The sequence below is a fragment of the Heterodontus francisci genome, chromosome 10 (genome assembly GCF_036365525.1).
Source record: "Heterodontus francisci isolate sHetFra1 chromosome 10, sHetFra1.hap1, whole genome shotgun sequence".
NCBI lineage: Eukaryota > Metazoa > Chordata > Chondrichthyes > Heterodontiformes > Heterodontidae > Heterodontus > Heterodontus francisci.
In genome coordinates this window covers 22,335,708-22,361,496 of record NC_090380.1, presented here as the reverse complement: position 1 = coordinate 22,361,496, position 25,789 = coordinate 22,335,708, and the positions used below count along the sequence as shown (strand labels likewise).

Sequence of the window (25,789 nt, the reverse complement as noted above, 5' to 3'; positions counted from 1 at the left end):
AGTCCTTGAATGTGGTGCCACTTCCCAAATCCTTGTCCATCTTTCCCAGAACTCTATGTTTGAAGCCCTCCAATCAGGTTTCCGCCCCACCACATGACCAAAACAGCTCTTATCAAAGACACAAATTACAGCCTAAGTGACTGTGACTAAGGTAAACTTTCCCTCCTCCTCTTCCTCAGCCTGTCTGCAGCCTTTGGCATGGTTGAGCACACCATCCTCCTCCAGTGCCTCTCCACTGTTGTCCAGCTCGGTGGGACTGCTCTTACCTGGTTGCACTCTTATCTGGTTCCACTCTTATCTACCTAATCATAGCCAGAGAATAACTTGCATTGGCTTCTCTTGCTGCTCCCACACCATTACCTCTGGTGACCCCAAGGATCTATCCTTGGTCCCCTCCTATTTCTCATCTACATGCTGCCCCTCAGTGGCATCATCCAAAAGCACAGCATTAATTTTCACATGTTCACTGATGACACCCAGCTGTACCTCACCACCACCTCTATCAACTCCTCCACTGTTGCTACATTATCAAACGGCGTATCTGACGCCCAGTACTAGATGAGCAGAAATTTCCTCCCATAGATATTGGGAAGACTGAAGCCATTGTTTTTGGTTCCCACTCCAAATTCCATTCACAACACTAACCCTCTCCTTGGCAACAGTCTGTGACTAAACCAAAATAAAAGCAAAATACTGCGGATGCTGGGAATCTGAAATAAAAACAAGAACCGCTGGAAATACTCAGCAGGTCTGGCAGCATCTGTGGAGAGAGAAGCAGAGTTAACGTTTCAGGTCAGTGACCCTTCTTCAGAACTGGCAGATATAAGAAATGTAAAAGATTTTAAGCAAGTAAAGCGGGGGTGGGGCAAGAGATAACAAAAGAGAAGGTGTTGATAGGACAAGGTTACAGAATAGCTGACCAGAAGGTCAAGGAGCAGAGGCAAACAATATGTTAATGGTGTGCTGAAAGACAAAGCATTAGTACAGATAGGGTGTTAATGGACTGAAAACTGAACAGCCACAAGCACAAACATGAAAAAAACAGTGGGTAGGCACAGTAGAAACAAACTGAACAAACTAAAATAAAATAAGCACAAAATAGAAAAAAGAAAAAAGAACAAAAAATAAAAGTAAAATGGGGGACCCGTCATACTCTGAAATTATTGAACTCATTGTTCAGTCTGGCAGGCTGTAGCGTGCCTAATCGGTAAATGAGATGCCGTTCCTCGAGCTTGCATTGATGTTCGCTGGAATACTGCAACAATCCCAGGACAGAGATGTGAGCATGAGAGCAGGGGTGTGTGTTGAAATGTGATTAAACCAGTCTGTTTGCAACCTTGGTGTCATACTTGACCCCACGATGAGTATCTGATCACATATTTGTGCAATCACGAAGACCGTCTATTTCCACCTCTGTAACATTGCCCGACTTTTCCCCCTCTCAGCTCATCTGCTGCTGAAACCCTTTATTACCTCTAGACTTGACTATTCCAACACACTCCTGGCTGGTCTCCCACATTCTATCCTCCGTAAACCTGAAGTCATCCTAAACTCTGCTGTCTGTGTCTTAAATCTCACCAAGTCCTGTTCCACTATCACCCCTGTGCTTGCTGACCTATATCGGCTTCCAGTCAAGCAATGTCCTGATTTTAAAATTCTCATCCTTGTTTTCAAATCCCCCCATTGCTTCGCCCCTCCCTATCTCTATAACCTCCTCCAGCCCCACAACCCTCCGAGATGTCTGCACTCATCTAATTCTGGCCTCTTGAGCATTTAATTGCCCCACCATTGATGGCCGTACCTTCGGTAGCCTAAGCTCTGAAATACCCTCCCTATACCTCTCCGCCTCTCTACCTCGCTTTCCTCCTTTAAAACACTCCTTGAAACCAACATCTTTGACCAGCTTTTGGTCATCTGACCTAATATCTCCTTATGCGGCTCGGTGTCATATGTTATTTTATAATGCTCCTGTGAAGCACCTTGGAGTGTTTTATTACGTTAAAGGTGCAATATAAATATAAGTTGTTGTTGTTTCACAAGTCACAAGTACAGGGAACATTCCATGCTTCATTTATACAATGAGAACTACTGATAAATCTGCAAAAGGTTAGGTGAAGAACTTTTATTAGTCCACTTCTAGCAAGATTAAGCAAAATGAATACAGTGTCATAGGATGCAGAGAACTGAGGAGCTACGCTGGTAGCTTTAGATCTGTATACACATTAGGCACAGAAATATTCTCAATGTTTCGCCAGTTATTTGAGCCATCTGCAATGGTTTATTTCATTCGCGGGTACCTATTTAAAAGCTTTTTCTTCAGTCTGCAGCAACCTGGAAGGACCAGAGTTAATTTATAGTTTGGAAGTTGACAGTTCAACTGACTCTTTTGCTCCTATATTTCCCTGTGCTATTACTTTCCCATGTTATTTATTTAGCATATACAGACTCAGCATATGATTCCAGCCATCACCAGCATGCAAAGTGCATAGGCCACCAGATAATTCAGTTTGTGGGCTTAATTCAACGAGGTTGGCCATGATTTATATTTGATAACAAGGACATATGTCATCATCACAGGCACCCCACAGGTGAACATTTGAGGCACACCATCCCTGTCCAGTTCATTGGTTGAGAAGTGTCTGAGTACGATGTGGCCAGCTGAATCCCAGTTGACGGCTCTAAGGTCAGAGATTTATAGGAGCGTCTGATGTCCACTCTTCACACTAGTGAGTTAGTAAGGAAAAGTCGAAAGAATCGAGAAAGGTTAACCAGATTGGGTGTTTTGAACACCCAATCCTGCTGTTGCAGGATAGACCAAATCAGAGTGAATTGGCAACATAGAGTCATAGAGAGATAGAGACCTTCGGCCCACCGAGCCTGTGCTGACCATCAATCACCCATTTATACTAATCCTACACTAATCCTACATTAATCCCATATTCCCTACCACATGCCCACCTTCCCTCAATTCTCCTACCACCTACCTACACTAGGGGCAATTTACAATGGCCAATTTACCTATCAACCTGCAAGTCTTTGGCTGTGGGAGGAAACCGGAGCACCCAGCGGAAACCCACGCGGTCACAGGGAGAACTTGCAAACTCCTCACAGGCAGTACCCAGAACTGAACCCAGGTCGCTGCAGCTGTGAGGCTGCGGTGCTAACCGCTGCGCCACTGTGCCCCCCTTTGATTTTGTCAAAGTCTGCTCACCAATTTTGATGCTTGATATGGACGGCGAAAATGAGTAGCTATATTGCAGAGCACTGGTAACCATGGAAGAGAGTAGGCTGCATTGTGCCAGAGTTGAGGTGTCTCGTAGCATAATGTTGAACATCAACCAGCTTACTGTGCAGTGAGCCAGCAAGTGGACATAGACAGGCTGGTAGAATGGGCGGACATGCTGCAGATTAAATTTAATGCAGAGAACTGCGAAGTGATACATTTTGGGAGGAAGAATGAGGAAAGGTAGTATAAAATAAAGGATACAATTCGAAAGGCTTAAAAGTTTTTTTTGGACCCGTGAATTACAAGAGAACAAATTCGCAATCATGGGTACAAATAAACTAACCCCATTAAGCAGAACTTTTTGAATGGGGTTACTTTATTTGTACCCACGATTACAGATTTAAAACGGGCACCGATTTAATTATTATGATTACAGTAAAATTAAAATGGTTACAGATTGTTCAGGTTGAGAAAGAAGAGGATAAAAGAAAATGATAAAACAAAACATTAGCTGCTATATTATTCTACTCTCAGCAAATGAATGCCTCATCAGTATCTGGCATTAGAATGCTCAAATATGTTATTAACTATTAGTCATACAATCACCCAAAGTGGCCAGCTCCTGTTGATTATAGAATCTTCTCCCGATAATCAGTTGGGCTCCTTTTGCGGTCTCCTTCAGATAATCTGCTGGCGTCTCCTTCCTTGACTGCAGTAAATATCTCTGATAAGTTCAACCTCTTATACCACTTTTCAGGGAATGAACCTGTGTTGCTTTATTGACAGCCCACACCATCCTATGAAGAATCTGTTAAAAGGACAATACCCAAATTATATTCTGCGCCCTTTGTTTAAACCATAGGGTTTGAACTCGCCCAGAAAGTTGTCTTTGCTTTTTTCAGTAATTTTACATCATGTGAAATCCCTTATAGTCAGTCTTCCAGAAAAAGATGTTTGTATTTTGCTGGAACACCATGGTCCATCTTATCTAAGTTGTACAGTCTTCAAAGGCCTATACTTCATAAATCCAAATAGCAATGTCTCTCTCTTGCCTACACCTTCTCTGTTTCTTTGCCTAATAGCATTTGTATTAGCTTCACAGTTCAGCGGGTTTATTTTAGAAAGACTGAAATTTGCACGAGAGATTCTGTTTTCAGTCCAGTTCAGTTCATCGCAGAGCATGATGGATAATGTGGTCAAGCTTTTTGCCGTGGATTTGTTTAAAAAGGTTTTTTTTTTAAACTGTCCTTTTGTTATGCATTCATGGGAGGTGGGTATTTCTGGCAAGGCGAGCATTTATTGCCCTTCCCTGATTGCCGTTGAGAAGGTGATGGTGAGCCACCTTCTTGAACTGCTGCCGTCCATGTGGTGCAGGTACACCTATAGTACTGTTAAGGAAGGAGTTAGAGGATTTTGACCCAGTGCACCAGTGCAGGAACAATGATATAGTTCCAAGTCAGGATGGTGTGCAACTTGGAGGGGAACTTGCAGGTGGCAGTGTTCCCATGCGTCTGCTGCCCTTGTTCTTCTAGGTGGTAGAGGTCGCGGGTTTGGAAGGTGCGGTTGAAGGAACCTTGGTGAGTTGCTGCAATGGGGTGCAGGAGCAGAGGCACCTGGGGGGGGGTGGTGGTATATGCGCACAAATCATTGAAAGTGGCAGGGCAGGTTGAGAAAGTAGTTAATAAGGCATATGGGATCCTGAGCTTGATAAACAGAGGCATAGAGTAAAAAAAGCAAGGAAGTTATGATAAACCTGCATAAAACACTGGTTTGGCCACAAATGGAGTATCGTGTCTTATTCTGGGCAGCACACTTTAGGACGGATGTGAAGGCTTTAGAGAGGGTGCACAAAAAATTTACAAGAATGGTTCCAGGGAAGAGCAAACATCTCTTCTCTAAGGAGAATAGTCCTAGCTTCTCCAATCTATATGACGATAGATTGGAGAAGCTAGGACTATTCTCCTTAGAGAAGAGATGTTTGTGAGGAAATTTGATAGAGGTGTTCACAATCATGAAGCGTCTGGACAGTGTCGACAGCGAGAAACTGTTCACATTGATGGAAGGGTCAATAACCAGAGGACACAGGTTTAAGGTGAATGGCAAAAGAACCATAGGCGACATGAGGAAAAATATTTTTATGCAGCGAATGGTTAGGACCTGGAATGCACTGCCTCAGCGTGTGGTGGAGGCAGATTCAATTATGGCTTTCAAAAAAGAATCTAAAGAGAAAAAATTCGGGTTACGGGGAAAAGGCAGGCGAGTGGAACCAGCTGAGTTGCTCTTGCAGAGAGCCAGCATGGGCATGATTGGCTGAATAGCCTCTTTCTGTGCTGTAATGATTCTATAAAAATGGGAGTGTAGTGTTCAGCCACTGAACAGAATGTGAGAACAGATGAGCATAAAGTTGGTGGCATGTGTACTCCCCAGGTGGAGACGGCAAGTTTGACTATGAGGTTATCTTGAGTTTCACTGAGTAGAATTCGGCAGATGGTTTATGTAGATTGGTTATCAGTTGAGGGTGATCACCATGTAACAAAGTTTGTATATTTAGGAAGTTGACCTTTTCGGATGATGGTGACTTTGCAAGAGGCACTAGTGTTGTGCAAGTGAAAGACAGAGGGCACAGTCTTTCTGCTAACTATTTGGTTGAGGATCCCATTTGAGAAGGTTACTCCACCCTAAGGTTCATATCAGTGAGGGTATGCTGCACTGTTAGAGCTGCCATCTACTCCGATAAACCATTAAACTGAGGCTGCGTCTGCCCTTTCAGGTGGATGGAGAGATGCCATGGTGCTGTTTCAAAGAAGATCAGGGGAGTTTTGCATGGTGCTCTTGCCAGTATTTATTCCTCAGCCAACATCTCTAAAACAGATTATTATCACATTGCTGTTTCTGGGATCTTGTGGTGTGTAGATTGGCTGACACATTTCCTACATTACAACAATGACTACACTTCAAAAAGTACCTCATTGGCTGTAAAGCACTTTGGGGCGTCCTGTGGTTGGGAAAGGCCCTATATAAATGCAAACCCTGTATTTTTCTTTTTAGTAATGAATGTAGTTTTCAGGATGAAAAGGTCAGTAGCTTGAGTAGCAAAGGCACTGTTATCAGCAGAAATGAATTTCCACAATCGGTTTGCAGGCATATTGTTTATATAGAGATTAAAGAGGAGTGTTGCTGGAACTGACCCATCGGGGAGAGTCTCTGCCATGAGGTAGGCAGATACTGATTTGTGATAACTCTACCAGCTTCCTCTTTGGGAGATTCACTGCAATTCCATGCATTTTAGGAGGAGGAGAATTAGGAAGGTAGACTGATAGGACTGCCTCGAAGATCAGGAACTTCTTAATTAACTGCATTGTACCCTTAAGCTCCTTGGGTCATTTTATTATGCTAAAGGCATGATATAAATGCAGATTGTTCTTGTTGTTTTGAATGAATGTACAAAATGCACCATATTTCCATAGCTGGTCCCCAGTTGCAGATTCGGCAATTATTCATGTTGTGCCCTGCGTGGGAAGCTCAGTACTGGGGATGCAATCCTGGGCTGTCCATGAGTAGCTTGAATATCCACAAGTGCCAAGTATATGCATAATGGGACATCCAAGCCATGTGGCTCATCATCCAGCAGATTGGGCGAGTTTAGTTTATCTCAGGGCCCCACAGTTGGGGGGACTAGGTGTTTTTGACTGTATGTTCACTGAAGAGAACAGAGGTGATCAAGGCAGTTATTTGTGTTGTGTGATAAGAAGAACCTAAGTAGTTCAGTGACTTAGCAGTAGAGATCAATGGCCAGCCAATTGTATACTTCACTGCTACCATCTGGAAGATAGGAATCCCTTTGTTTCCATCAAAATGTCTGGTAAAGCAAATTTTATTGCTGTTTCACTAATGCTAATAAACAGTTTGATATAACTCTTGTTAGCGGAAGCTCCTCAGTTAGGACCTCCTTTCTCCGAAATTGATATCAGGTGCATGAGAATTGCCAGAATGAACAAGATAGATTGCTTTCCTATGGGATCATCTTCATCCTTCAAATAACAGACATCCTTTCAGTAACAAGCATCCTTCCCACACTACAATCTCTCCCAACCATTCCCTCAAACTCTGTCATCTTTGATTTGTTTTGGACTGGGATTTTAGGGTGAATTTGGTTGAGAATTTTTTTTTTTATTCGATCATGGGATGTGGGCTTCGCTGGCTAGGCCAGCATTTATTGCCCATCCCTAATTGCCCTTGAGAAGTTGGTGGTGAGCTGTCTTCTTGAACTGCTGCAGTCCATGTGGGGTCGATACACCCGCAGTCCTGTTAGGAAGGGAGTTCCAGGAATTTGACCCAGCTACAGGGAAGGAATAGCAATATTGTTTCAAGTCAGGATGGTGTGTGACTTGGAGGAGAATTTGCAGGTGCTGGTGTTCCCATGCATCGGCTGTCCTTGTCCTTCTAGGTGGTAGAGATCACAGGTTTGGAAGGTGCTGTCTAAGGAGCCTTGGTGCTGTGCTGCAGTGCATCTTGTAGATGGTACACACTGCATTGGTGGTGGAGAGACTGAATGTTGAAGGTGGTGGATGGGGTGCCAGTTAAGTGGGCTGCTTTGTCCTGGATGGTGTCAAGCTTCTTGAGTGTTGTTGAAGCTGCACCCATCCAGGCAAGTGGAGAGTATTCATCACATTCCTGACTTGTGCCTTGTAGATAGTGGGCAGGCTTTGGGGAGTCAGGAGGTGAGTTACTCGCCTCTGGTTGGAGGTCTCCTAGCCTCTGATGTGCTCTTGTCGCCATGGTATTTATAAGGCTACTCCAGTTCAGTTTCTGGTCAATGGTAACCCTCAGGATGTTGATAGTTGGGTATTCAGTGATAGTAATGCCATTGAATGTCAAGGGGAGATGGTTAGATTCTCTCTTGTTGGAGATTGTCATGGGCCGGCACTTGTGTGGTACGAATGTTAATTGCCACTTATCAGCCCAAGCCTGGATATTGTCCAGGATTTGCTGCATTCTTACACGGACTGCTTCAGTTTCTGAGGAGTTGTGAATGGTGCTGAACATTGTGCAATCATCAGCGAACATCTGCACTTCTGACCTTATGATTGAAGGAAAGTCATTGATGAAGGAGCTGAAGATGTTTGGGCCTAGGACACGACCCTGAGGAACTCCTGCAGTGATGTCCTGGAGCACAGATGATTGACCTCCAACGAACACAACCATCTTCCTTTGCACTAGATATGACTCCAACCAGCGGAGAGTTTTCCCCCCTATTTCCCATTGACTTCAGTTGTGCTAGGGCACCTTGACGTCATACTTGGTCAAATGCTGCCTTGATGTCAAGGACAGTCACTCTCACCTCACCTCTTGAGTTCACCTCCTTCATGTTTGAACCAAGGCTGTAATGTGGTCAGGAGCTGAGTGGCCCTGGCGGAACCCAAACTGAGCATCACTGAGCAGGTTATTGCTAAACAAGTGCCACTTGATAGCACTATTGACAACACCTTCCATCACTTTACTGATGATTGAGAGTAGACTGATGGGGTGGTAATTGGTCGGGTTGGACTTGTCCTGCTTTTTGTGTACAGGACATACCTGAGCAAATTTCTACATTGCCAGTGTTGTAGCTACACTGGAACAGCTTGGCTAGGGGCGCGGCTAGTTCTGGAGCACAGGTCTTCAGTACTATTGCTGGAATGCTGTCAGGGCCCATAGCCTTTGCAGTATCCAATGCCTTCAGTCATTTCTTGATATCATGAGGAGTGAATCGAATTGGCTGAAGACTGGCATCTGTGATGCTGGGGACTTCAGGAGGAGACTGAGATGGATCATCAACACGACACTTCTGGCTGAAGATTGTTGCTAATGCTTCAGCCTTATCTTTTGTACTGATGTGCTGGGCTCCCCCATCATTGAGGATGGGGGTATTCGTGGAGCCACTTCCTCCAGTTAGTTGTTTAATTGTCCACCGCCATGCACAAATAAACAAACATTCTTGCAGAGGTCCTGAGGACTTCGACAAGGTGGGAGCCAGATGTCATGTGTGTCATTCACCACCATGATGTCACATTATAAATTTTTGTGGAATATTTAACATTTGGCCTGCTTAATTGGATGGGCACTTGAAGGAAATAAACTTGCAGGACTACGGTGATTGGGCAGGGGAGTGGGACTGATTGGGTTGCTCTGTGGAGAGTCGGCATGGACTTGATGGACTGCATGGTTTCCTCCTATGCCGTAAATGACTCTATAATAGTCAAGCCTGGCCAAGTTCCTATAGTGTGTGATGGATGTTTATTATACAAAGAATGAAGATTTGGCTAGTTAATCTATCTGAAAAATGTCCAAGACTTTGCCCTCATGGTTCACATATGTGTGTACCATGGTGCCTTGAGACCCCATTGGAAGTTTAATCCGTGTTATCATTACCTTGCTGTATCACAGGTTACTAATACTATTAGGTCTTGGCATTCTGATTTATCCACCAATGAACTAATGATGACCTGCATGAAATTCAAACCAAACAAACTAGCAAATAAGGAATGTCAGCACAAATATAATTGTACAGCCTGGGTTTCGAGGCCAAATTGCCAGGGGTTGGGGCCACAGTGTGATCCACACTGATCCATCTAGCCAAACCTGAATTGACCAACGTCAGTGTGACACTGATTTTTCTCATCATGTAATAGGACATGACTGCCAGAGATTTGCTTCAGCAGAGGTACACTCTTCCTAATGGTGACACTGCATGGCGACCCGCACCTTTGGTCACTGCTGCCTTAGAAGGAAAGCTAGTTGTTCTTGATGGCATTCATCGTGTCAACCCTGGAACACTCTCAATTCTTCAGAGGTAAAGTCACTAAATCAGTGTTTGTTTTTCTCTTTATACACTATTTGTAATTAAATAATTATTTTCACTCACTGGAGGCAACAACCGTTATTGAAATTGTTAAATCCTAGGTTGGTTCAAGAAAGTAATCCATTTTCCTTTTCTGCGTGCGCCCATTTTGTAATTTTTGGTTTTAATGTGTTGCTATTAAATCGGAATTTACAGTGTTGAAGGAGGTACAGTTAGCCCATCGTGCCGATGTCAGTGCTAACTCTTCCTATGGATCTAGCCACTCTAATCCCACCTTCCTGTCCATTCTGTGGCAAAATGGTAATTGTCTTGAAAATTTATGAAGTACTTCTTACTGGTATTGTTCATAAAAGTCACGAGTTTTGAACCTTTGGGAAAAATCTGTTCTTATTTTCCTCCTAATGTTTTATGTAGCATTACATCGAGTTTTACAGCACAGAAACAGGCCTTTCAGCCCAACAGATCCATGCTTTTGTTTATGCTTCACAGGAGCCTCCTCCCACCCTACTTAATTTAACCCTATCAACATATTACAGATGGCTTGATGGACGATCAGCATGAAGTGCATTCACATCCCCACAATGTGAACATTGATACATATTTTAACACAAAATTTATTCCACAGTACCATTAAAAATAATAATGTACTATTGTAGTTAAGTCTTCACTAATGCAACATCATAGCTCTGTAAAGAGAGATGATATTTCAAGAGTAGATCCAACATCTGAGGTAGGCAGTTTTAGTCTTATCGGCCTTGGTAGGTTTCCTGTTTACTGTATTCAGCGACTTACATTTATATAGTGCATTTGACATCAAAAATGTGCTTCACAGCATTGTAATCAGACAGAAATGGGCACTGAGTCAAAGGAGGGTCAAATTCCTGAGTTAGGAGGGGGTGGCTAAACATTTGGTCAAAGAGGTAGGTTATAAGGAAATTATTAAAGGAGAGTGAGGTGGAGAGATTTAGTGGGGGAATTCAGAGCATAAGGCCCAGATGGCTGACAGTACAGTTGCCAGTGGTGGAGTGAAGGGAGGGCTCGATGCACAAGAGGCCAGAGTCAGAAGAGCACAGAGCGCTTGCGGGGATTGTAGACCTGGAAGAGGTTACAGTCAGAGGGGGAAGTGAGGCCATGGAGGGATTTATCCACTTGCTGGTTAGGGTCAGATCCAGCGCACAGCATTTTGGGGACCGATTGAGGAGCTCAATAAGTTGGAACAATGCTGGAGGTGCTCTTGTGGAGTGTCCAGAATAGGTTGCCAACTCGTATGTTGTGCCAGTTGTTACCCTACTTAACAAATGAATTCAGCAGTAATATAGAGCAAGTTGGAAGCATCCACTGCTGCGATTTCTGCAGTTGAATGAAACTGTTCCAAAGCAGAAGACAAAAACACAGTGGACCCTTGGTTGCGGGGTTTGATTTGGCTGGCAGCCCAAAAGAACTAGAACCAACTCATCAATACAGCTACCTAACTCTCACTGTGTGTTAATGTTTTCATTTAATTTTTCCACTTTATTTTCAGTTTAATAGAGAGCCTCACTTCCTCCATGACATTTGAGATGGCTGAGATTCTCATTCCCTATGAGTGCCAAGCAGCTGTACACTCAGAGTGACAGAATTGGGCTGAAAGGAATGGGAGAAATTGAATGAAGATGATTCCGGACAGTGTGTCGGGGAGTGAGATTCCGGACAGTGTGTCGGGGAGTGAGATTTCGGACAGTGTGTCAGTGAGGGAGATTCCAGACGTTCTGTCGGGGAGTGAGATTCCGACTGTGTGTCGGAGTGAGATACCGGACAGTGTGTCAGTGAGTGAGTTTCCAGACGGTGTGTCGGGGAGTGAGTTTCCAGACGGTGTGTCGGGGAGTGAGTTTCCAGACGGTGTGTCGGGGAGTGAGTTTCCAGACGGTGTGTCGGGGAGTGAGTTTCCAGACGGTGTGTCGGGGAGTGAGATTCCGGACAGTGTGTCGGAGTGAGATTCCGGACAGTGTGTCGGAGTGAGTTTCCAGACGGTGTGTCGGAGTGAGTTTCCAGACGGTGTGTCGGGGAGTGAGTTTCCAGACGGTGTGTCGGGGAGTGAGTTTCCAGACGGTGTGTCGGGGAGTGAGTTTCCAGACGGTGTGTCGGGGAGTGAGATTCCGGACAGTGTGTCAGTGAGTGAGATTCCAGACATTCTGTCGGGGAGTGAGATTCCGGACTGTGTGTCGGAGTGAGATACCGGACAGTGTGTCAGTGAGTGAGTTTCCAGACGGTGTGTCGGGGAGTGAGTTTCCGGACGGTGTGTCGGGGAGTGAGATTCCGGACAGTGTGTCGGGGAGTGAGATACCGGACAGTGTGTCAGGGAGTGAGATACCGGACAGTGTGTCGGGGAGTGCGATTCCGGACAGTGTTTCTGATGGGTACAGCATGTTTATTGACTCTTTCAGCTGGGACCTGCTGCTTTGCAGTGCATTCATTGATTCTCACTTAAATAACTCTGAACTTGTTACATATTTACATGCTTGATAGCCGTGTAGTCTGTGAGTTATCCTCAGGGTCTATTTTCATGTGAGTTCTTGCAGATTAATGTGTTTAACTGAGATGATTGCCTCTCGGGCATAGACCTGTTTCTGTTCTGTAAAATACTGTGTAATGTAAAAAAAATGTAACGTTACATTCATATTACACTGATACATTTTAATATAAATATTGATTGGTATTACATTAAGGAATGAAATCATCTGGGGGAAATGAGAAAATAGTTTGAGGAAGTTACTCTCATTCTGCAAAAAAGGCACTTATCCTGTGATTCTTCCACACCACTGGAGCTTTAGATTTAGACCAATGTGTATTTAAGGCTCTTCGTGCCAAGACCACAGCAAAATAAATGCAGTGTCTTTGCTTTCCAAATCATATCTGTACTTAGGCTGCACACTTTATTAGAACATTTTGAAAAGAGACATCTGTTTTTATGTGGTTTAAATTGTCATCTCATGGCTACTTCGCCTACCTCACCAACATTAAATTGAGAAAATTGGAGAACTGGTGCAAGTTAGAACAAGCAATCTGAATGGGCCCAATCATCTCTGTCTCTCCATGCTTTATGATCTTAAATAGATTCATACAGTACTGAAGAAGGCCATTCATCCCTAGGTGCCTGTGCTGGCTCTCTGAAAGAGAGACGAAGAATTAGTTCCACTTGCTTGCTATTTTTCTATTGCTCTGCAAATGTTTCCTTTTCAAGTATTTATTCAATTCCCCTTTGAAGATTACTATTGAATCTGCTTCCACTGCCCTTTCAGGTAGTGCATTCCAGACAATAAAAACTTGCGGTGTTAAAAAAGAAAAATATTTGCTTCATCTCCCCTCTGGTCCTTTTTGCCAGTTTTATTATATCGGTCCCCTATGATTACTGATCCTTCTTCCAATGGAACCAAATTCTCCTGCATGACTGCTATGGATGTTAATGTGAAGCATACCGTTTTTGCCAGTCTGTTGCAGGTTCTACAAATGGATTAACTGACTTGATTTTCTTTAATAGGCTTATTCATGACAGGGAGTTGACGCTGTACGATGGCTCCCGGTTACTCAGGGCAGACCGATATCAAGAGCTGAAAAAGGTGCTGCATCTTTCTGATGAAGATCTTCAACAGAGGTACTGGCACAAATTATAGCACAAGATTATGCATGAGTTTAAGTATTTTTCCCACTGATTTTCACTCCTCGTTTATGTAAACATGTCCTAAATTACTTCTGGTTTGGCATGATTTGCCCAAAGATTTAAACAGCAGGTTTGCATTGTTTTATGATCATTGTATTCAGAGCTATGTCAAGCAGGAACTGGTTGTCACGTACCTGTGACAATAGCTATTCAGCTGTTGAGTGCTTTCAGACTACCACTTGTTGGGAGCTCAAATGGTTAGAATGGAGGGTTCAGTCTCCCAAATCAGAAATGTGAACCCATTCCCTTATAATTTCACTCTTTGTAGATGCACTCAGTGGCATAAAAAAAACCCCATTAATATCTCTTACAACAAATGTAGCCAGAGTTTTTTTTGTAGTGAAGGGGTTCATCAAAATAGATGGTCCCCTGATATTGGAGCTCTGATGGTGACTATACATCAGCCCAGATGGAGGTCTAGTCCTTATTCCTTTGTTTAATGTTGTTGATAAATATTCTTTCAGAGATGGATTATTCCATGGGTTTATTTAATGTTCAGTTTGAAAACCACATACAAGACAAATTTCGTCCAGTGAGTGAGTCAGGCTTTGGAATTAATTTCCAGTGTTAATGGCTAAAGCAGAAATTATGCCAAAATTGAAAGTCATATTAGATGAGTGGGTGAAGCAAAGGGGGAATAAAAAGATATGGAAACAGAAATAAAGAAAGACTTGCATTTATGCATCACCTTTCACGACCTCAAGAAGTCCCAAAGCACTTTACAGCCAATTTTTTATTATTTGTTCATGAGATCTGTGCATCGCTGGCTAGGCCAGCATTTATTGCCCATCCTTAATTGGTCTTGAACTGAGTGGCTTGCTAGGCCATTTCAGAGGGCATTTAAGAGTCAACCACATTGCTGTGGGTATGGAATCACATGTAGGCCAGACCAGGTAAGGTTGGCAGATTTCCTCCCTAAAGGACATTAATGAACCAGATGAGTTTTTATGACAATTGACGCTGGTTTCATGGTCACCATGAGACTTTTTAAATTCCAGATTTATTAATTGAATTCAAATTTCCCCATCTGCTGCGTTGGGATTCAAACCCATGTCCCCAGAGCATAAGACTAGGCCTTTGGATTGCTAGTCTAGTGACATTATCACTCTGCCACCACCTCCCCTTAAATGAAGTACTTCTGAAGTGTAGTCGCTGTTGAATTGTAGGAAACGCGGCAGCCAATTTCCGCACAGCAAAAACAGACAAACAACAACGTGATAATGAGTAGATAATCTGTATTAGTGATGTTGGTTGAGGGATTAATATTGACTGGGACATTGGGGTTAACTCCTGTGCTTCTTAGAACTTAGAACATTACAGCGCAGTACAGGCCCTTCGGCCCTCGATGTTGCGCCGACCTGTGAAACCATCTGACCTACACTATTCCATTTTCATCCATATGTCTATCCAATGACCACTTAAATGCCCTTAAAGTTGGCGAGTCTACTACTGTTGCAGGCAGGGCGTTCCACGCCCCTACTACTCTCTGAGTAAAGAAACTACCTCTAACATCTGTCCTATATCTATCACCCCTCAACTTAAAGCTATGTCCCCTCGTGTTTGCCATCACCATCCGAGGAAAAAGACTCTCACTATCCACCCTATCTAACCCTCTGATTATCTTATATGTCTCTATTAAGTCACCTCTCCTCCTCCTTCTCTCCAACGAAAACAACCTCAAGTTCCTCAGCCTTTCCTCGTAAGACCTTCCCTCCATACCAGGCAACATCCTAGTAAATCTCCCCTGCACCCTTTCCAAAGCTTCCACATCCTTCCTATAATGCGGTGACCAGAACTGCACGCAATACTCCAGGTGCGGCCTCACCAGAGTTTTATACAGCTGCAGCATGACCTCGTGGCTCCGAAACTCGATCCCCCTACTAATAAAAGCTAACACACCATATGCCTTCTTAACAGCCCTATTAACCTGGGTAGCAACTTTCAGGGATTTATGTACCTGGACACCAAGATCTCTCTGCTCATCTACACTACCAAGAATCTTCCCATTAGCCCAGTACTCTGCATTCCTGTTACTCCTTCCAAAGTGAATCACCTCACACTTTTCCGCATTAAACTCCATTTGCCATCTCTCAGCCCAGCTCTGCAGCCTATCTATGTCCCTCTGTAACCTACAACATCCTTCGGCACTATCCACAACTCCACCGACCTTCGTGTCATCCGCAAATTTACTAACCCACCCTTCTACACCCTCATCCAGGTCATTTATAAAAATGACAAACAGCAGTGGCCCCAAAACAGATCCTTGCAGTACACCACTAGTAACTAAACTCCAGGATGAACATTTGCCATCAACCACCACCCTCTGTCTTCTTTCAGCTAGCCCATTTCTGATCCAAAGCTCTAAATCACCTTCAACCCCATACTTCTGTATTTTCTGCAATAGCCTACCGTGGGGAACCTTATCAAACGCCTTACTGAAATCCATATACACCACATCCACTGCTTTACCCTCATCCACCTGTTTGGTCACCTTCTCGAAAAACTCAATAAGGTTTGTGAGGCACGACCTACCCTTCACAAAACCGTGCTGACTATCGCTAATGAACTTATTCTTTTCAAGATGATTATAAATCCTATCTCTTATAACCTTTTCCAACATTTTACCCACAACCGAAGTAAGGCTCACAGGTCTATAATTACCAGGGCTGTCTCTACTCCCCTTCTTGAACAAGGGGACAACATTTGCTATCCTCCAGTCTTCCGGCACTATTCCTGTCGACAATGACGGCATAAAGATCAAGGACAAAGGCTCTGCAATCTCCTCCCTGGCTTCCCAGAGAATCCTAGGATAAATCCCATCTGGCCCAGGGGACATCTATTTTCACACTTTCCAAAATTGCTAACACCTCCTCCTTGTGAACCTCAACCCCATCTAGCCTAGTAGTCTGAATCTCAGTATTCTCCTCGACAACATTTTCTTTCTCTACTGTAAATACTGACAAAAAATATTCATTTAACGCTTCCCTTATCTCATCTGATTCCACACACAACTTCCCACTACTATCCTTGATTGGCCCTAATCTAACTCTAGTTAGATTACTCTTCAAAGTAGTGCCATGGAATCTTTTACATCCACCTGAGAGGTTAGATTGTTTAATGTCTCATCTGAAAGACGGCACCACAGACTCATTCAATACTACACTAGAGTGTTGGCCTAAATTAGATGCGTATGCTCCCTTCCTCGCAGGACTGTGTGTGTACCTACCCAACATAGACTGCAGCGGTTCAAGAAGGCGGCTACCACCAGCTTCTTGAGCAATTTGGGATGGGCAATAAATGCTGGCCTAGCCAGCAATGCCCAAACCCCATGAACGAATATTTAAAAAAAGGTTTCTTGATGAGACTTAAACCCACTGTTTTCTGACTTTTAGGTGAGAGTGCTACCCACTGAGTCACAGCTAATGTGAACAATGTGGTAGACTTGTTTGGATTGTTTGCTTGCATGGAGGGTAAACACTGACGTGGACAGGTTGGGCCGAATGGCCTGTTTCCCATTATAACTTTTAAATATGTACTTGTTCTCCATTGGTAGTGGGGATTTCAGTTTCACAGTCGGGTCAGCCATTCTGTATCAATGAACCATCGTACAGGATGCATTTGACCCTCACATTTCAAATACTGCCGCAAGTATAAACAATAAAATAATTTCAGTTCATTAAGAGCTCAATGGGTAAGGCAAGAACAGTATTTCCGCTATTGTTGTAATCCAGCAACACCTGAAGGACTAAGAGTCATTTTTGTCAAAATTTAAGGGTTCAGTGAAATGGTAGCTTTGGAGAGGAAGTGAAGGAAAACCTAGTCTCCTCTTAAGTGGCTGTTGAAGAAACTCACCTGATAACCAAAGAGTTTGCTAAACTTCCCGGTTTGGAACTACAGTGGCCCAGGTCTTGATGGAATGGGGCATCTCGCAGTGTGCCTGTTTCCTCAACCAGTGAGATTTAAGGATTGAGAATGAAAGAAAAAAACGACAGAGAAAGAAATAGGATGAATTAGAGTCAATCAGGTACAGAAAGGTAAATAGAGGGGGAAAGAAAAATTGGATTAAGAGAGACAAAGAAAAAGCTAGAAAGGTAAAATAAGAAATCTTAGATTTTAAAAGTTTTAAATCTCTAACAGCAAGTTACTGTAGTTTCAGTTGTTCCCCTTCTGAGAAGAAGAGGAAGAGAGGCGTTGCAGGAACATAAGATTCTCATTAAAAGGATCTTCACATTGTTAAGCACCAGCCTTAACTTTCAGTGGTGCGTTTAATGGCCAATTAATGTACAAATCCAGTAACTTCATGAAAATCATGGGAAGATTGAGGGTGAGCTGCCCCCCAAGAGGCTAACGGCGGAGCGGCACAAGTCATCTAGAAACTTACAGTGATTTGTAATTCATGGGGTATCACTTCCTCACCGCAAATTACTGAACAATTTACACGTTAATACCAGCAAGCACTATTTGTTAGATTTACATACAATATTGTCACACATCACTAATGCTCTAATATAGGTTTGAGCAATAGGTAACATTGGGCTGGATTTTACCAGCTCTTTGGGGACAGGCTGGGAGGCGGGAAGGCAGTGGGTGGCATGCCTGTTGTCTTCCCACTGCCGTGTCATCTTGTAAGAAAGTTGACGGATGGCCCTCTCGCCCAGAGCCCAATTGGGCCAATTAAGGGCCTCATCCCGCCTCCACTTGCACTTAACTAGCAGTGGGGTGGTTGGCAGATAAACCATGTTGGCCTCCCGGCGAGCCCTGATGGGTGTGGGGGGAGGAGCGCCTCCTTTTTGGACACTCTTTGGCCCAAAGAGGGGCTCCCCAGCAGAAATGGGCAGCCCCATGGCAACGATGCCACCTACCCTCACCAACCTCCATCTCCTCCCCCCCCCCCCCCCCCCCACCCGCTGTTATTAACTGTTTACATTAGTCTCAGCAAGGCTAGAAAGGTCCCCCCAGACCCCCAGTGTCTGTACTTTTTATATGCGTAATACCTCCTAAAGTAATGCCACTGTGCCAATGCATTGTCACTTCAGCGAGTCCATACAAGATTTTATTACTCACTAATGAGAAACTATGTGTTTTAATTGCCTTGCGCGTTATCTCCTTCCAGTTCACCCATAGCACAAGCCTAATCATCCCACTTCACCTTCCTGTACTTGACTGATTTACAGTATCTTCTCACGGATGGTTAATGAGGTAATGTCTCCATTGGTTCCTGTCCTGGCCTTGCACAGCCATTGCAGAACAAGTGTTAATCTGTGATTATATATTTTATATGAAGGAAATAAATGGCTGTTCAACCTGGTACACCTATTCTTAGACCATTAAACCCACCATTATTTTGGCATTTAATACGAACTCTGACCTTGGGGTACATCTGCTTCTATTTCCAGACTGATTTATAAAGCAAAATCTATCTTTAAACTACTGATTCTGAATGCTATGCCTCAGAGCTCCTGGATAATGACTGAGGAAAAGAGGAGGATTATACCCAGGGGTTAATTTTCTGCTGCATGAACTTTGTTACTTGTATTTGCCTACGCATTTTGTTTTTTAGTTGAATTTATGATTTTAACGAATTGCTATTAAAAGAATCTGACCAGGATAATGTTTTGTGAGGTGATAGAAATATTTTATCTGCTGATGAATGGATGATGGCTCATTGAAATAGAGGCTCACATCTCTAAAAATATACAATGTGTTTCAATCTGACATGTTTTCTCACGCAGAATATGTGATTTGACATTGAACTCATAAGTAACCCAGTTACTGTGTTTAAAACAAAAATAACTTCATTTGTCATGCTTAATATAGCAATTCCTTGCTATTTTAAGGTGATGCAGCAGGATTTTTTAAATCAACGGAATGGTCACACGATCAGGATAAAAATGGAGTACATTAGCTGATGTAAAATGTAAAGCCAAATGGCATAACTTTGTAATGGGGAAGGAATTGAACATTGATTCTATTTTTGAATACGTTTGAAAGTATTTTAATGGCAGCATTTTTTCCTTCCCTCAATTTTTTTTCCCTTTCCACTACTCTCCTGAAAGTATTGACTTCTTCCTGGTTTGTGGCTTCATGGGCACAGGTCACCTTCTGGTGCCTAGTGTATGTCTCCTGTCTCCTGGTGTATGGTTCCAGGGAACTGGCCTCTCCCTGTCTCCTGGTGTATGGTTCAGGGGAACTGGCCTCTCCCTGTCTCCTGGTGTATGGTTCCGGGGAACTGGCCTCTCCTGTCTCCTGGTGTATGGTTCCGGGGAACTGGCCTCTCCTGTCTGCTGGTGTATAGTTCTGTGGGCACTAGTCACTTTCTGGTACCTAGTATATGGTGTCAGGGGTACTGGTCAGTCTCTGATACCTGGTGTGTGGCTCCACAGGTACTGGACTATCTCTGGTGCAAGGTGTATGGTTCCAGTGATATTGGTCTCACTCTGGTGCATAAGCTACATAAGGAGTAGGAGCAGGAGTAGGCGATTTGGCCTTGAACCTGCTCCACCATTCACCATGATCATGACTGATCTTCCATGCCAACTCTAACTTTCTGCGCTATCCCTATACCTAATCCCCATCGCACCCAAAAATTGAATATACTCAACTACTGAGCATCCACCGTTCTCTGGGGTAAAGAATTCCAAAGATTCACAACCCTTTGAGTAAAGAAAATTCTCCTCACCTCAGTACTAAATGGCTGACCTCTTATTCTGAGACTGTGAACCCTCGTTCTAGACTCTCCTAGCCAGGGGAAGCAACCTCCCAGCATATGACCTGTCAACCCCCTTAAAAAAAATTTATGTTTCAATGAGATCATCGCTCATTCTTCTAAATTCTAGGGAATATAGGCATAGTCTACTTAATCTCTCCACATAGGACAATCTCATCATCCCAGAAATCTGTCTAGTGAACCTTGGTTGCACTCCCTCCAAGGCAAGAATATCCTTTCTTAAGTAAGAAGACCAAAACTTTACACAGCACCCAGGTCTGGTGTCCCCAAGGCCCTGTACAATTGCAGTAAGATTTCTTCACTCTAATACGCCAACCCCTTTATAATAAGGTACCTGCGTGTGAACTTTCTTTGATTTGTGTGCAATGACACCCAGGTGCCTCTAATGCCAACATTTCCCAGGCTCTCCCCATTTACAAAATGTTCTGCTTTTCTATTCTACTACCAAGTGAACAAATTCACACTTCCCCACATTATATTCCATCTGCCACATCTTGCCCACTCACTTAGCCTGTCTATATCATACGAACATACGAATTAGGGGCAGGAGTAGGCCACTCGGCCCTTCAAGCCTGCTTCACTATTTAATAAGTTCATGGCTGAACTGATTTCTCCACATTTCCACCTACCCCCGATAACCTTTCACCCCCTCGCTTATCAAGAATCTATCTATCTCTGCCTTAAATATATTCAAAGACTCTGCTTCCACCACCTTTTGAGGAAGAGAGTTCCAAAGACTCACGACCCCTTGAGAGAAAAAATTTCTCCTCATCTTGGTCTTAAATGGACGACCCTTTATTTTTAAACAGAGATCCCTGGTTCTAGATTCTCCCACAGGGAGAAACATCCTTTCCACATCCACCCTGTCAGAATCCCTCCGATCTTATATTTTTCAATCAAGTCGCCTCTCACTCTTCTAAATTCCAGCACATACAAGCCTAGCCTGTCCAATCTTTCCACGTAAGATAGCCCACCCATTCCAGGTATTAGTCAAGTAAACCTTCTTTGAACTGCTTCCAGCGCATTTACATCCTTCCTTAAATAAGGAGACCAATACTGTACACAGTACTCCAGATGTGGTCTCACCAATGCCCTGTAAAGCTGAAGCATAACCTCCCTACTTTTGTATTCAATTCTCCTTGTGATTTCTCTTCCTCCTTTCTTGGATAGTGGTGTTACATTTGCTACCTTCCAATCCGTGGGGACTATTCTAGAACCTAGGGAATTCGGGAAGATTAAAACCAATCCACTGTCTCAGCAGCCACCTCTTTTAAAACCCAGACTGTGAGGCCCAGGGAATTTGTCGACTTTAAGTCCCATTAATTTCTCCAGTATTATTTCTTTACTAATGATATCCCTAAGTTCCTCATTTTCACTAGACCTTTGGTTCGCCGCTATTGCTGGATTGATTTTTGTGTCTTCTACAATGAAGACAGACACACAAAGTATTTGTTAACGTCTCTGTCGTTTCCTTATTTCCCATTATAATTCCTCCTGTCTCTGCCACGAAGGGACCCTTTTGCTAATCTCCTGTTTACATACCTATAGAGGTATTTACAACCTGTCCTTATGTCCCTTGCTAGCTTATTCTCATGTTCTCTTTTTTCTTCCCGTAGCAATTTGTTGGTCATCCTTTGCTAAAATCTAAAATCCTCCCAATCCTCAGGTTTACTATTTTTGACAACATCATACGCCTCTTCCTTTAATCTTAACTTATTCTTAACTTTTCTTGTTAGCCAAGATATAATCACTTTTCCCATGGGTTTTTATTCTTTAAGGGAATGTATATTCGTTACAAATTATGAATAAATTCTTGAACTGTTTTTCATTGCTTATCAACCATCAAAACTTTTAATCTATTTTCCTAATCTACCTTGGCCAATTTGGATTTAACTAAATCACTTTCAAACTCAAATTCAACCTGAATACAAAATACTATTATTATGATCACTATTCCCTAGAAGCTCCTTTACTACTAATTAATCCTTTCTCATTGCACAATACTAGTTACCTGGTGTATGCATACACACTGTTACTTTTCATCATGGTGCAACATGGTTTATTATTTACTTTGTTTTTCTAAATGTTATAAGAAGGAGCTACAAGAATTTTGAAAAGCTTCAGAAGTCCCTTCCTAGGGCTGCCACACCCCAAGATTCTGCTCCCTAGAGCTGCCGCACCCTAAGATCCTCCTCCCCAGGGCTGGCATACCGTAGGAATCCCCACTAAGAGAATTCCACCCCACCCAGTTCTGCCAAGTCTCGATCGCCCCCTATGCAGTGCTACTAATCACCGCCCTCCACTCCCCAATAGCCCCAAGATTCAGGGCTCCTGACATACTCGTATCAAATCTCAGAACCTCTCCTGAAGGATTGGCAAGCCCAGATTTACTGCAGGCGCTGCCAAACACCAGGATTACCCCTTTAGTACTCTCACACTACAAGTCTGCCCTCCTAGGCTGCTGAATCTCAGAGCCCACTCTCTCCTATTGCTGTGTGGGACCCCCTACACCAATTATGCTGAACCTCAAGAATATCCCTGAGAGCTGCCAAATTAGGACTCTGCCCCAATATAGTGTTGTTGATATCCCTGCCTAGTAATGATACTAAATGCCCCAACATAGTTACAACATGCTGTCTCTCACGTAATGTATTGCTTTTTATTCTGTACTTCAAGAAAGGTACTGGATAAAAAATTAAATGTACAGATCAAGGAATATTGAATAATGGTCAAGGCCATTCATTTATTGTGACATTTTATTGGAAAAACATTAGTGAAAACCCTTGAATACCTTGCAGTAAAAATGCAATGTGTCTTATTCAGTCCCTGACTAAATTATGTGGCATAACACCCCGTTGTTAAAGAATAGCACATTTTTCAGCACTCCATGATCAACTTCACGAGACATCAGGTCTATATAGACATGAGAAAAAGTATCCTAACTTTCAGTAGCTTCTGAATATTAATGAGCCAGCCCTCATTATGTGTGAAGACAGTATGTATATGATTCCTGACTGCTGTTACAGGAACTAATTGTTCTCCAAGAGCTGTTACCATGGAAAAACTGCTGACTTAAAAAAAACTGCAACATTTATTAATAGAGAGGAAAAACATTTTCCTATCTTCCCTGGCTACAAGTGTGGTACCGGAGGACAGCTAACATTATGCCATTGTTTAAAAAGGGACAAAGGAATATACCAAGTAATTGCAGGCCTGTTAGCCTAATCTCGGTGGTGGAAAAATCATTGGAAAAATTCTCAAAGACAGGATAATTCCTCATTTGGAAAGACATGGATTAATCAAAGACAGCACAAATTTGTTAGGGGAAATTCATGTCGCACTAATGGGATTGAATTTTTTGAGGAGGTAGCCGATGAGGGTAATGCATTTGATGTAGTCTATATGGAATTTCACAAGGCTTTTGATAAGATCCCACATGGCAGACTGGTCACAAAGAAAGAGCTCGCAGAATCCAAAATAAAGTGGTAAGTTGGATCCAAAATTGGCTCAAAGCCAGGAAGCAAAGGATAATGGCCAGTAGGTGTTTGTGTGATTGGAAGGCTGTTTCCACTGCGGTTCTGCAGGGCTGAGTACTAGGTCCCAGAATTACAGAATTGTTACAGGACAGAAGGAGGCCATTCAGCCCATCGTGTTTGTGCCAGCTCTCCAAGCGAGCAATTCACTTAGTGCCGCCGCCTTCTCTCCATAATCCTGCACATTATTCCTTTTCAGAAAACTATCTAGTTCCCTTTTGAATGCCTTGATTGACCTTGCCTCGACCACACTCTCTGGCAGTGCATTCCAGATCCTAACCACTCGCTGCGTGAAAAAATTTTTCCTCATGTAGCCGTTGCTTCTTCTGCCAATTACCTTAAATCTCTGCCCTATCGTTCTCGATCCTTTCACGAGTGGGAATAGTTTCTCTCTATCTACTCTGTCCAGACCCCTCATGATTTTGAATACCTCCATCAAATCACCTCTCAGCCTTCCCTTCTCCAAGTAAAGTAGCCCCAACTTCTCCAGTCTATCTTCGTAAATGAACTTGCCCTTCCCTGGAACCATTCTCGTGAATCTTTTCTGTGCTGTCTCCAATGCCTTCACATCCTTCCTTAAATGTGGCGCCCAGAACTGGACGCAATGTTGCAGTTGAGGCCAAACCAGTGTTTTATACAAGTTTAACATAACCTCCTTTCTCTTGTACTCTATGCTCCTGTTACAGGATACTGTGTGCTTTATTAACTGCTCTCTCAACCTGTCCTGTCACCTTCAATGACTTATGCACATATATACCCAGGTTCCTCTGTTCCTGCACCCCTTTAGAATTGTACCCTTTATTTTATATTGTCTCTCCATGTTCTTTCTACCAAAATGATTCACTTGGCACTTCTCCACATTGAACTTCATCTGCCACTTGTCCACCCATTCCACCAACTTGTCCATGTCCTTTTGAAGTTCTACACAGTCTTCCTCACAGTTCACAGTGCTTCCGAGTTTCGTATCATCCGCAAGTTTTGAAATTGTGCCCTGTACACCGGGGTCTAAGTTATTAATGTACATCAGAAAGAGCAAGAGTCCCAACACTGGCCCCTGGGGAACTCCATTACAAACATCCTTCCAGTCCAAAAACATCCATTAACCAGTACTCCCTGTTTCCTATCACTCAGCCAATTTCGTATCCATGTTGCTACTGTCTCTTTTATTTCATGAGCTATAACTTTGCTCATGCAATAAAATGGAGTAGGTTTGTTGTGTAGTACTGTATCAAATGCCTTTTGGAAGTCCATGTACATCACATCAACAGCATTACCCTCATCAACCTTCTCTGTTCCCTCATGAAAAAGCTCCAGCAAATTAGTTAAACATGATTTTCCCTTAACAAATCCATGCTGGTTTTCCTTAATTAACCCACATTTGTCCATGTGGCTATTAATTTTGTCCTGAATTATTGTTTTTGGAAGTTTTCCCACCACCGAAGTTAAACTGACTGGCCTGTAGTTGCTGGGCTAATCTTTACACTATTTTTTGAACAAGGGTGTACCATTTGCAATTTTGCAGTCCTCTGGCACCACCCGAGTCTAAGAAAGACTGGCAAATTATGGCCAGTGCCTCCGCAATTTCCACTCTCACTTCCCTCTGTGTCCTTGGATGCATCTCATCCGGTTCTGGTGCCTTATCAACTTTAAGTACAGACATCCTATCCAATACTTCCTCCTTACCAATATTAAATTTTTCTAATGTTATTACTTCGTCTTTCCCCGTGACCTGGCTCGCATCTTCTTTCTTGGTAAAGACAGATGC

General features: G+C 43.2%; 1 protein-coding gene across 2 annotated transcripts in view; it reads left to right on the top strand.

Moving 5' to 3' along the window:
* Positions 1–25,789, top strand: part of vwa8 (von Willebrand factor A domain containing 8) — a 402,749-nt gene that overhangs the window by 131,686 nt on the left and 245,274 nt on the right. For both annotated transcript variants that reach the window (XM_068040239.1, XM_068040240.1), the window contains 2 exons: positions 9,898–10,058; positions 13,585–13,698. In XM_068040239.1, the coding sequence (XP_067896340.1) occupies positions 9,898–10,058; positions 13,585–13,698 (275 nt within the window). The remainder of the gene's footprint in view (positions 1–9,897; positions 10,059–13,584; positions 13,699–25,789) is intronic.